This window comes from Callorhinus ursinus, unplaced genomic scaffold (genome assembly GCF_003265705.2).
Source record: "Callorhinus ursinus isolate GAN/ISIS: 27379988/994484 unplaced genomic scaffold, GSC_fseal_2.0 scaffold25, whole genome shotgun sequence".
Classification (NCBI taxonomy): domain Eukaryota; kingdom Metazoa; phylum Chordata; class Mammalia; order Carnivora; family Otariidae; genus Callorhinus; species Callorhinus ursinus.
The window spans coordinates 22,181,409-22,195,137 of NW_027397087.1; the positions used below are offsets into that span (position 1 = coordinate 22,181,409).

General features: G+C 35.7%; 1 protein-coding gene across 9 annotated transcripts in view; it reads left to right on the top strand.

Annotated features, from left to right (window-relative positions):
* TEX9 (testis expressed 9) overlaps positions 1–13,729 on the top strand; it is a 90,510-nt gene that overhangs the window by 31,696 nt on the left and 45,085 nt on the right. For all 9 annotated transcript variants that reach the window (XR_012373633.1, XM_025884179.2, XM_073877055.1 and 6 more), the window contains one exon: positions 3,600–3,734. Coding sequence is in view for 8 of the 9 variants with exons in the window: in XM_025884179.2 (XP_025739964.1) it covers positions 3,600–3,734 (135 nt within the window). In the remaining variant the exon portion in view is untranslated. The remainder of the gene's footprint in view (positions 1–3,599; positions 3,735–13,729) is intronic.

The following is a 13,729-nucleotide window of genomic DNA, read 5'->3' on the forward strand; positions in this document are numbered from 1 at the left end:
TTGATTTTTTTATATTCTGAATTTATGTCCTCATTATATTAACATATATAATTAAAATAGCTGTTTTAACAGTCTTGTCTGCTATATCCATCATATTTCTCATTTATGGATTGTTTCTATTGAATCTTTCTTCTGGATATCAATCACATTTTCCTGCTTCTTTGTTTAGTTAGTGATTTTATACTGGATGCTAGACATTGTGAATATTATATTGTTGAGTATCTGTATTTAATGTACTCTTTAAACACAAGTAGTTATTTGTCAGTTTAGTACCTTTAAGGCCTGTTTTTAAGTTTGGCCGGGGTTGGTCTAGAGTAGCCACTAGGTGTGGCCTAGTCCTCAGTATATTCAAAAGATATCCTGTGTAGATTTCTGAAGTTCCCTCCTAATGGAGTTCCTCCTCTTTTGAACCCTTCTCAGAAATTCCAGCTGCTTCAGTCTCCTCCAACTTCCATCTCTGTCTCCTCAGCTCAGCAGACCTTGGTTCTGTTTGTATTTTCTCCTCCTTATACCCACAGTGTGGATATTGCCTCCAGGCAGAATGCTGGGGTGATTGCAGGACTACCCCATTTATTTCTCTTCTCTCAGTAGTCATAATCCTACCGTTTTCCTTTATCTCTAAATAGTTATTTAACATTTTTTTTTAGTTTACAGTGTGTTTTTATGTTAGGTTCTTATTGTTTCGTCAAGGGTGGAAGCCTTAATCTCTGTTTTGTTTTTTTTGGTCAAATTAAAGTCAGTAGGTACACTTCACAAGTTTCTCTGACCATGGATTATGTCACGCAAACATGCTTATTAATATTAGTAACTCATTTAAAAAAAAAAGTCTGCTCTCTTTTTATCTTTCACTCTAGCTAAAATTGAGGTTTGTATCATTTCCTAAAGATGTTTTTGTTCTTTTTTGTTTCTATAGCAAAACTCCTCAAAAGCATTTTCTTAATTTTTTCACATCCTTATCTTGCAAAGAAAGCTTTTAAATTTTTGCCTATATGTATCCTGCAAAGCCATGATATTAATGGTCCTTACCTTTGTTTAATAGTATATAGTTTACAAATTGTTATCACATACATATGATAGTTGTGTGTAGTCATGTGTTTTTATTCTATAGATCTGCACCTCCCCCCAGTTTTTTATTCCCTTCTCCCCCAGCTTAGGTTTCATGGTGTACTACTTAACTATCCATTGTATATATTAATTTTGTGTGCCCATCATTCATGTAGAGTAGTACCTGGCACATAGTAAGTGCTCAATAAATATCAACACATAACTAGGCATAGATATCATTACTACCAATTTCAGATATGGAAACAGACTACCACAGCTCGTAGATTCTCTGACTCCAAGTTTATTGCTTTTTGTACCTTAGCCACTTGTTTCTAGAACCTTATCATTTATTTGCCCTCATCTCATTACTCCTCTTCTGACTTACTGTGGCAATTTATGTTACTCTTAAAGCATTTGCTACCATTTTGTCAGTGCTGTGGCTACTAATACATAGCTCTCTCTATTCTTGCCTTCTCCCAGTTCCTTAGGAATGCTTTAAAAGTTAAGAGAGGATGGCAAATTATTTCTCATTGGAGCTCATAGTAATTGAGTTTTAAAGTGAGATTTTAATTCCTTTAAGCTATCTAGATTTTTCTTTTAAAGCTAATGTAAAATTCAAGGTTTGAAATCTACCCTAAAATTTTTCTCTAACATGTAAACTGCTTAATTTTTTTTTTGGTAACAGTATTTTAACTTTATTATTTTCAGCTTATAAGCTCTCTCATAAAAAATATTGGTATCTTGTCTGCACTTTGTAAAAAGTACTTGAGTGTGATTGAAAACAGAAATGTTTTCAAGTTTTTGGTAAGGTTTTTCCTTTCCTTAGTGGATTTGCTCATATAGGAATACTTTATTTTGTATATTACTTTTCTAATGTTTTTTGTTTTTCACTTCTCCCAAGAAGGGGGCCATATTGATTCATGGGTAGAGGAACATAATGTGGTATTGGATGGTTTTCATTTTTCTGTGAAGTAGGTTACAAAGTTACCAGCAGGAAAGAGAAGGGCAAAGATTTATTTTCATATTCTTATAGGTGGAGGCTGAAATGAGGCAACTAGAATTGTGGACTTTGTAGCTAAGGAAAATTTCTGCCTTTTCCATGTGAACAGTGAGATAAATCAAGCTTGCTCTTACTGTAGCTACCACCCACAAAGCTGTGAAGAAGGCTGGTGATAGCAGATGGTACTCATACAGTTTGGTTTGTTTAAAAACCCACATAAAGAGCAGCATGTGTTTTGTTGTGTTTTGTTTTGCCCTTAATTACTTAGGGTCAGGGAGATCAGTTTTCAAATACAACACAGTGATACAGCCAGGAGAAAAAAGCTTATAGAAGAAGAAAACAGACAACTGTATTTTTAACTGCATCATTTTAATTCCATGATATTTATTGAATATCTGTTGTATATAAGGCTCTGTACTAGGTATTGTAGGGGATGCAAAGAAGAGTGAGTTAAATATTACAAAATAAATTCAGTTGAAGAAACATGTCGTTAGTGCCTCTTCTGTGCCACTAAAGTTCCGGGAATACAGAAATTAAGACTATTTCTATCCTCAATGAGCTTACATTAAGTGTGGGGAAAATGAAGTAAATGGATAGTTTCAGTTCTGCACAGCACACATATGCTATATGTGTGTCAACGTGTTGTAGAAGCTCTGAAGAAAGGGTACCTAATCCAGCCTGGGAGGAGAATGAGGAAGATAATGAGGGGAGGCTTCTTGGAGGAGGTAAAACCCTCATGTACACTCCTCGTTTGAGTCTTAAAGGATGGATAGGTGCTGGCTACGTAAAAATGAGCAGTGGGGAGGGATCAGGGCAGAAGGAAGAGCATGAGATGAGCAAACGTTCAGAGGCAAGAAACATCATAGCTGTTTGGGAGATATATCTGAAGGTAATATCTTGCAGGAGATGAGATTATAGTGCCAGGTTATGGTAGAGTTTGGAGTTTATCCTACATGTTCATGTTTCTTCTGTAGACTCTCTGCAACAGCATCTCTTAGAATATTTGCAGAAATGCAAGTCTGAACCTACCCCAAGATGTAGAACCTGAATCCATAAGATCTGTTGTTTTTGCTAAGAGTTGGGACTTTCCCTGTAAGGCTAATGTAGAATGCTCTGTTCTTAACAAATATTTCTTATATGATATACTTTGTTAGGTTTATACAAACACAGTATTTATGAGCGTTTGTGACTTACATAACTGTTTTGGGGAGGTTCCCAAAGGAAGAACTATAGTGACAAAGAGTTGCTTATAAAATAAGTATAGAGGACCTCTATACTATATAAAAAGAGATAGAAAATTCCAAACAAAAAGTAATTTGAAAGCCTAATTCATGACTACATCTTTAAGGATATATCTTTCTAATACCAATTCAGGGTAAGAATTCTCTAAGCCCTCTGTCACTCGGTGCTCGGCCCCCAAACTTTGGCGGGGGGGGGGTTTGTGTATGTAAAATTTGGGAGAAAGCAAGGAATATGGAAATGGAAAATGTTACAGAATAATAGAGGGAACTAATGATATATTTATAAATGTTCCATATTATCTTTTACCATATAGGAATTAGAAAATAAAAGAAGACTACAAAAACAGGCTGCCAGTAACCAAAGTGCTACAGAAGTTCGGTTGAATAGAGCTCTAGAAGAGGCAGAAAAGTATAAACTGGAGTTAAGTAAATCAAGGCAAAATAACAAGGTATGGAAAAATTGAAGTTTTGAAAGTGGTCACCTTTAGTAACTTCTTTTATACAAGAGTCAAAAATAATTAGTTTTTAAGTTATAATTCTTGATGTCATGGTTAACATTTCTCTTTTCAGAAGAAGTGTGTTCATTATTGATATGTATATCTTCAAGAAGTTAGGATTATATTGCCTGGGCTATTGCCATAATTGGGAGGATTCAGTCATTTTTTCATCCAACAAATCTTTATTGTGTGCCTATATTATGTGCCAGACATTTTTCTAATCTCTGGGGATAAGTGGTAGGAAAAAGCCTCTTTGGTATCTCAAGTCTGTTTCCTTCTCTGAGCCCCACTTTTCTTTTTTTTTTTTTTTTTAAGATTTTATTTGTGTATTTGACAGAGAGACACAGCAAGAGAAGGGGACACAAGCAGGGGGAGCAGGAGAGGGAGAAGCAGGCTTCCTGCAGAGCAGGGAGCCCGATGCGGGGCTCGATCCCAGGACCCTGGGATCATGACCTGAGCCGAAGGCAGACGCTGAACGACTGAGCCACCCAGGCGCCCCTTAGCCCCACTTTTCTAATATAAATGCAAAGGGCTACTTTACAGGGCAGTGGTTCTCAAACTTGAGCATGTATCAGAATTACCTGGAAGACTTGTTAAAACATAGATTGCTGGGCCCCACCCCCAGAGTTTCAGATTTAGTAGATCTGGGGTGAGACCTGTTTTTACTTGTTTTAATAGCAGTTCCCTGGGTGATGCTGAAGCCACTGGTTCTGAGATGACATTTTGATAATCACTGTTATAGAGTTGTAAGGATCACTCTTGTATCCCAGTATCTAACCAATGATTGGCATAGAATTAGCACTCAATTCCTGAAATATCTGTTGAATAAATGAAGGCTCAAGTATCATTGTGTGTGAAAACCTTTTGTATACTCTATACATTTTGGCTATTAGTTTTTGGTTCTATGTCAACCTAAAAGTGATGCTCCATTGGAATCTCTCCCTTAGGACAATATTGAATAATTTAACAGTGGCTCGGATGATGAAGTTAGGAGCTACCTTCATTACATACACAGATGATACATTTTGGATTAAACTAATAACACTTAATAGGACATAGAACTAAACTGAACTTGATAAATCCTCCAACACGTTTAACAAAGGCAGATATGTTACAGAGACTACAGAGTTTTAAGATCTTTTCTGTGAGAGAGTTTATGCTGTGTGATCAGACTGTTCATGTTCAAGAGACATCAATGATGGTATGATGATGGGGATTTAGAATAGAAGTTATTAAATGAACAAGTTAGGAAGTCATCTTTACAGCTTGCCAATAATTAGCATGCTATTGGAATATTATTTCCAATTTGGTTCACTCTGAAGGGATTTTGAAGAAAATAAAATGGAATAACCGTGTATATGTCAGGATTTGCTAATTCTTGGTTGTAGATGTGATCTCTGTTTTAGCACACACATTAGAGAAGTAGAAGGAAAAACTTGTTTCCATGACAACAGTAATCCTAATCAGCCATTTTGCAAATTGACATACCAAGTCCTCATTATATAGTTTAAAACCATCAACACTGTAAAAACAAATATGTTGAAGACAAATTTCTGATCCCAAGTCTATATTATGGATGATCAGTTTAAACATAGTGGGAGAACATTTTGTGTAACTATTTGCTATCAAGTAGACATTTTGAGATCAGAGTTCTAAGATGTAACTTTGTCAAATTTCTGAAAAAATATGTATGAGTCTTAAGTTTTTAATTTTTCAATTATTTTGCTTCATTTCTAACTTTTGTCTTTGAAGGATGTTTTGGCCATATGTGGTTAAGTTTTTCCTTGTAGTCTAGTCTGTATATAAGTTTTTTGTGAGGAGGTATACTTTTTTCCATTTTAATTCTTTGTACCTTGCTTCTCATTCTGATTAGACATATAATTAGGTAGATAATTAAAATTATTCAGGTCTGTATGTTTAATACTAAGTCTTCCATAAAATAGAACAAGATTGCCTCATAGTGATCAGAAAGTTAAAGATTTATTTTAAAAAATGATGTATTCTCCACAGACGTTAGGAAACATGTAATCTGCCCTTAGAGTAACTTTTGAAATGAAAAGTCAGTCAAGTTAAACCAGATGCTGCCTGAGTGCGGGGACTCTGTCTCATTCACTGCTGTGTCTCAGTGCCTTGAATGTAGTAATTGCCTCTGAAACACACTGCAGGAAGGAATGTGGAAAGACAACTATGTGATGCTTTAATTGGAATGCTTCTTAAAAACAGAGGATTTGATTAGATGGTTTGCTTGTAGTCCATTTAAAATATGTCACCAAGCCCATGTTACTTCATTTAGGAACAGATAATTTCTAATTCTTCATTCATTTAGAAATATTTACGAGGACCTTCTAGGTACCTGCTAGATCTTTACTAGAGGCTGGAGGTGTAAAGGTGATAAAAAAATAAATGTGGTCTGTGTAATCATGCATTTTGTAGTGGAGAAGCTGTGTGTTATTTAGACAATTCATCAAGTAAAACTGAGGTGCAGCTGTGCTTTGAGCAGGTAACCAGGTCAAGGAATGCTTTTTTAAAAATAATTCTAAGCTAAGATCTGAATAATATTAACAAGTTATATGCTAGGAAGAGATTATGGACAAAAGGAATCCTATGTAAAAAATGGCTCTGTGGCAGGAAAAAAGACAAGGTCATGAAAGTCAGGGATGGAAGTGAAGGGAGTATTGTCAAATGAGCCTCAAACATAGGTGGTAGAGGCCAAACCATCTAGATCCTATAGGCTGTGTTAAATATTTTGGCTTTTATCCAAAGAGTAGTACAAAGCCACTGCATGGTTATTTTGAACAAGGTTGGGGGAGACCATGCTATGATCATATGAGCACCTAGAAAGTGTTTTTGTTTGTTGTGTGGAGAATTCATTGGAGGGAGGCAAGAATGGATGCTGGTTAAGAATAGCGGTGTGAGAGATGATGAGGTAGCTTGGCCTAAACTGATAGTGGTAAAAATGGAGAGAAACCAAGTATCAAAATACACTGAAGAGAGAAAAATCACTAGGACATGGTGATGGACTGGATATGGGATTGTGGGAAAGGGAAGCTTTCAAGAGGACATTTTGATTTTTAATTTTCAGAACCAGATAGATCGTGCCATTCCCTGGAATAGGTTGGGAAAGAAGCTTGAGTTATTTTAGAACATCTTGAAGTTCATCCCATTGCTGCATGTGACAGTAGTTCACTTTTAATAATTTTCCACTTGGTATAAATATACCAAACAATGCCACCTTATTGATGGACTTAGGGTTGTTTCCAGTGATCGCTATTACAAATAAAGCTGCAGTGCACATTCACATATAAGTCTTTGTGTAGACATCTGTTTTCATTTCTCTTGGGTAAATACCTAGATTTAAATTCTGAGTTTTATTATAGATGTACATTCAACTGCCTGTTTTCCAAAATGGCTCTAACAATTTATATTCCCCACAGCAGCATTTGAAAGTTTTAGCTGTACCATATCTTCACCAGCGTTTGATATAGTCAGGCTTTTACATTTCACTGTGCCAGTGGGTGACTAATTGTATCTTATTGTGGTTACTTTTTTTTTTTTAAGATTTTATTTATTTATTTGAGAGAGAGAATGAGAGAGAGCATGAGAGGGAGGAGAGTCAGAGGGAGAAGCGGGCTCGACGTGGGACTCGATCCCAGGACTCCAGGATCATGACCTGAGCTGAAGGCAGTCACTTAACCAACTGAACCACCCAGGCGCCCCTTATTGTGGTTGCTTTACATATTCCTAATGACCAATGAATGATACTGAGCATCCTCGTATGCTTATTTGCTATCTTGATATCTTTTTCCCCAGTTTTATTGAGATATAATTGACATACAGCACTGTGTAAGTTTAAGATATAGAGCATAATGATTTGCTTTGCATATATTGTGAAATTATTACCACAGTAAGTTTATTTAATATCCATCATCTCATTGTGATATAAAAAAGAAAAGCTTTTTTCCTGGTATTGAAAATTCTTAGGATCTACTCTCTTAACAACTTTCAAATATACCATACAACAGTTACGTGTAGTTATCATGTTGTATATTACATTTCTAGTTCTTTTTTATTTTATAACTGGAAGTTTGTACCTTTTGACCACCTTCCTTCTGTTTTGCTATGCATTTTTTGAAATTAAAAGATTTTTTTTTTAAGTATGAGTAAGATCATACAGTATTTGTCTTTCTCTGTCTGACTTACTTCACTTAGCATAATGCCCTCAAGTTCTATCCATGTTGTGAATGGCAGGATTTCCTTTTTGTGGCTGAATAATATTCCAGTGATACCACAACATCTTCATCCATTCATCCATTGATGGACACTTAGGTTGTTTCCATGTCTTGGCTATTGTAAATAATGTTGCCATGAAAATGGGGTTGCAGATATCTCTTGGATGTGGTATTTTCATTTCCTTTGGATATATCCACAGAAGTGGAATTACTGGATTATATGATAGTTGTATTTTAAATTTTTTGAGGAACCTCTAAACTGTTTTCCATAGTGGTTTTACCAATGTACAATCCCACTAATAGTGCGCAAGTGTTCCCTTTTCTCCACATCCTCTCCATCATTTATTATCTCTTGCTTTCTGATGATAGCCATTCAAACAGGCATGAGGTGATTTCTCATTGTGGTTTTAATGTGCATTTCCCTGATGATTAGTGATGTCGAGCACCTTTTCATGTACCTGTTAGCCATTTGTAGTCTATCGTCTTTGGAAAATATCTTCAAGTCCTTTGCCCATTTTTTAATTGGATTATTTGTGGAGTTTTTTATTATTGAGTTGTATGATTTCTGGACATATTTTAAATATTAACCCCTTATCAGCTATATGGTTTGCAACTACTTTTTCCCATTCTGTAGGTTGCAATTTCATTTTGTTGATCATTTCTTTTGCTGTGCAGAAGCTTTTCAGTTTGATGTAGTTCCCCTTGTTTTTTTTTATTTTGTTACTGGTGCTTTATATGTCATATCTAAAAACTCATAGTCAAGACCATGTCAAGGAGTTGTTTTCCTATATTTTTTTCTAGGAGTTTCTGGTCTTACATTTAAGTCTTTAATCCATTTCAATTTAATTTTTGTGAGCGGTGTAAGATAGGAACCAAGTTTCATTCTTTAACATGTGACTATCCAGTTTCCCCAGTACCATTTATTGAGAAGACTATCCTTTTCCCATTGAGTATTCTTGGCTCCCTTGTGAAATATTAGTTGACTGTATGTGCGTGGGTTAATTTCTGGGCTCTTAATTCTGTTCCAGTGATCTATGTGTCTGCTTTTAAGCCAGTGCCATACTATTTTAACTACTACAGCTTTTTGATATAGCTTGAAATCAGGAAGTGTGATACCTCCCACTGTGTTCTTTTTTCTCAGGATTGTTTTGGCTATTTGGAATCTTTTGTTCTATATAAATGTTAGGATTGTTTTGCCTACTTCTGTAATAAGTGCTATTGGAATCTTGATAGAGAGGGATCGCATTCAATTTATAGATCGTTTTGGTAGTATGGAAATTTTAACAATATTCTTCTAATCCATGAACACAAGATACCTTTCCATTCATGTGTATCTTCTTTGATTTCCTTCATCAATATCTTAGTTTTCATTGTACATGTGTTTCACCTCCTTAGTTGTGTTTATTCCTAAGTTTATTGTTTTTGATGATAGTATAAATGAGATCATTTCTTTTTCAGATAATTCTTTGTTGGTGTATAGAAACACTACTGATTTTTGAATGTTAATTTTGTATCCTGCAACTTTACTGAATTTATTGATTACATCTAACAGTTGCTTGGTGGAGTCTTTAGGATTTTCTTTTTTCCCCTCTTTTTTATTTTTAATTCCTGTATAGTTAACATAGTTATACTAGTTACAGGTGATAGTTACAATATAGTGATTCAGTAATTCCATACATCATCCAGTGCTCATCACAGTGTACTCCTTAATCCCCATTGCCTATTTTACCCATCCCCCCATCTACCTCCCTTCTGGTAACCATCAGTTTGTTCTCTAAAGTTAAAAGTCTGCTTCTTGGTTTGTCTCTCTCTTTTTTCCTTTGCTCATTTTTTTTGGTTTTGTTTCTTAAGTTCCACATATGAGTGAAATCATATAGTATTTGTCTTTCTCTGACCGACTTGTTTCACTTAGTGTTACACTCTCTAGCTCCATCCATGTGATTGCAAATGGCAAGATTTTGTTTGTTTATGGCTGAATAATATTCTGTCATGTATACATGTACAACATCTCCTTTATCCATTCATTTATCAATGGACACTTAGATTGCTTCCATAATTTGGCTTTTATAAATAAAGCTGCTATATATAAAATCATGTCATATGCAAATAGAGACAATTTTACTTCTTCCTTTCCAATTCTGATGGTTTTTATTTCTTTTTCCTGCCTGACTGCTCTGGCTAGGACTTCTAGTACTTTGTTGAATAGGAGTAGTGAGAATGGGCACCCTTGTCTTGTTCTTAGTCTTAAAGGAAACCCTTTTATCCTTTTACCATAAGTATGATGTTAGCTGTGTCAGCTTATCATATATGGCCTATAATATGTTAAGGTACATTCCTTCTAAACCTAATTTATTAAGAGTTTTTATCATGAATGGATGTTGAATTTTGTCAAATGCTTTTTCTGTGTTAAGATGATCATGTGTTTTTTTTCTTTCATTCTATTGTGATGTATCACATTGATGGATTTGTTTATGTTGAACCATCCTTACATCCCAGGGTTAAATCCCACTTGATCATGGTGAATAATCCTTTTATGTGCTGCTGAATTTGGTCTGCTATTATATTGAGAATTTTTGCATTTGTATTCATCAGGGACATTGGTATGTAGTTTTCTTATAGTGTCCTTTCCTGGTTTTGGTATCAGAATAATCCTGGCCTTGTTAAAATAAACCCTTTTTGATTTTTTGGTAGAGTTTGAGAAGGTTGGCATAATTCTTTAAACGTTTGGTAAAATTCACCAGTGAAGCCATCTGAACCTGAGCTTTGCTTTTGTTGGGAAATTTTTGATTACTGGTTCAATCTCCTTACGAGTAATTGATCTGTTCAAATTTTCTATTTCTTCCTGTTTCAGTCTTGGTAGGTGGTATGTTTATAAGACTGTCTCCCATTTCATCTAGATCATCCAGTTTGTTGGTATATAGTTGTTCACAGTATTTTCTTATGATCCTTTGTATTTTTGACATATCAATTGTCTCCTTTGTCATTTATAATTTTGCTGATTTGAGGACCTCTCTTTTCCTTGGTTAGTCTAGCTAAAAGTTTCTCAATTTTTTTTCTTTTTTTTAATATTTTTTTAATTAACATATAATGTATTTGTTTCAGGGGTACTGGTCTGTGATTCATCAGTCTTACACAATTCACAGCGCTCACCATAGTACATACCCTGTCCAATGTCCATTACCCAGCCACCCCATCCCTCCCACTCCCCTCCACTCCAGCAACCCTCAGTTTGTTTCCTGAGATGAAGAGTCTTTTATGGTTTATCTCCCTCTCTGATTTCACCTTGTTTCATTTTTCCTTCCCTTACCCTATGATCCTCTGTCTTGTTTCTCAAATTCCTCATATCAGTGAGATCATATGATACCTTTCTCTGATTGACTTATTTTGCTTAGCATAATACCCTCTAGTTCCATCCATGTTGTTGCAAATGGCAAGATTTCATTTTTTTGATGTCTGAGTAATAGTCCATTATACACACACACACACACACACACACACACACACACACACAGACCACATCTTCTTTATCCATTCATCTGCCGATGGACATCTAGGCTCTTTTCATAGTTTGACTATTGTGGACATTGCTGCTATAAACATTGGGGTGTATGTGCCCCTCCGGATCACTACATTTGTATCTTTGGGGTAAATACCCAGTAGTACAATTGCTGGGTTGTAGGGTAGCTCTATTTTCAACTTTTTGAGGAACCTCCATACTGTTTTCCAGAGTGGCTATGCCAGCTTGCATTCCCACCAACAGTGTAGGAGGGTTCCCCTTTCTCTACATCCTTGCCAACATCTGTTGTTTCCTGACTTGTTAATTTTACCCACTCTGACTGGAGTGAGGTAGTATCTCATTGAGGTTGATTTGTATTTCCCTGATGCCGAGTGATGTTGAGCACTTTTTCATGTGTCTTTTGGCCATTTGGATGTCTTTGCACAAAGTCTGTTCATGTCTTCTGCCCATTTCTTGATTGGATTATTTGTTCTTAGGGTGTTGAGTTTGATAAGTTCTTTATAGATTTTGGATACTAGCCCTTTATCTGATATGTCATTTGCAAATATCTTCTCCCATTCTGTCGGTTGTCTTTTGGTTTTGTGGACTGTTTCTTTTGCTATGCAAAAGCTTTTTAACTTGATGAAGTCCCAATAGTTCATTTTTGCCCTTGCTTCCCTTGCTTTCGGCAATGTTTCTAGGAAGAAGTTGCTGTGGCTGAGGTCGAAGAGGTTGCTGCCTGTGTTCTCCTCAAGGATTTTGATGGACTCCTGTCTCACATTTAGGTCTTTCATCCATTTTGAGTCTATTTTTGTGTGTGGTGTAAGGAAAGGGTCCAGTTTCATTCTTGTGCATGCGGCTGTCCCATTTTCCCAACATTGTTGAAGAGACTGTCTTTTTTCCATTGTATATTTTTCCTGCTTTGTCGAAAATTAGTTGACCCTAGAGTTAAGGGTCCATTTCTGGGCTCTCAATTCTGTTCCATTGATCTATGTGTCTGTTTTTGTGCCAGTACCACACTGTCCTGATGATTACAGCTTTTTAATAGAGCTTGAAGTCCAGAATTGTGATGCCACCAGCTTTGGTTTTCTTTTTCAACCTTCCTCTGGCTATTTGGGGTCTTTTCTGGTTCCATACAAATTGTAGGATTATTTGTTCCATTTCTTTGAAAAAAAAGTTGGTGGCATTTTGATAGGGATTGCATTAAATGTGTAGATTGCTCTAGGTACCATAGACATTTTCACAATATTTGTTCTTCCAATCCATGAGCATGGAACGTTTTTCCATTTCTTTGTGTCTTCCTAAATTTCTTTCTTGAGTATTCTATAGTTTTCTGAGTACGGATCCTTTGCCTCTTTGATTAGATTTATTCCTAGGTATCTTATGGTTTTGGGTGCATTATAAATGGGATCGACTCCTTAATTTCTCTTTCTTCTGTCTTGTTGTTGGTGTATAGATGCAACTGATTTCTGTGCATTGATTTTATATCCTGTCACATTGCTGAATTCCTGTATGAGTTCTAGCAATTTTGAGGTGGAGTCTTTTGGGTTTTCCACATAAAGTATCATATCATATGCAAAGATTGAGAGTTTGACTTCTTCTTTGCTGATTCGGATGCCTTTTATTTCTTTTTGTTGTCTGATTGCTGAGGCTAGGACTTCTAGTACTATGTTGAATAGCAGTGGTTGACCTTAGGGGAAAAGCTCTCAGTTTTTCCCCATTGAGAATGCTATTCACTGTGGGTTTTTCATAGATGGCTTTTATTATATTGAGGAATGTACCCTCTATCCCTACACTCTGAAGAATTTTAATCAAGAAAGGATGCTGTACTTTGTCAAATGCTTTTTCTGCATCTATTGAGAGGATTACATGGTTCTCGTTCTTAATTTTATTAGTGTATTGTATCACATTGATTGATTTGCAGATGTTGAACTAACCTTGCAGCCCAGGAATAAATCCCACTTGGTCGTGGTGAATAATCCTTTTAATGTACTCTTGGATCCATTGTCTAGTATTTTGGTGAGAATTTTTGCATCCTTGCTCATCAGAGATATTGGTCTATAGTTCTCTTTTTTGATGGGGTCTTTGTCTGATTTTGGGATCAAGGTAATGCTGGCCTCATAAAATGAGTTTGGAACTTTTCCTTCCATTTCTATTTTTTGAAACAGCTTCAGAAGAATAGGTATTAATTCTTCTTTATATGTTGGGTAGAATTCCCCTGG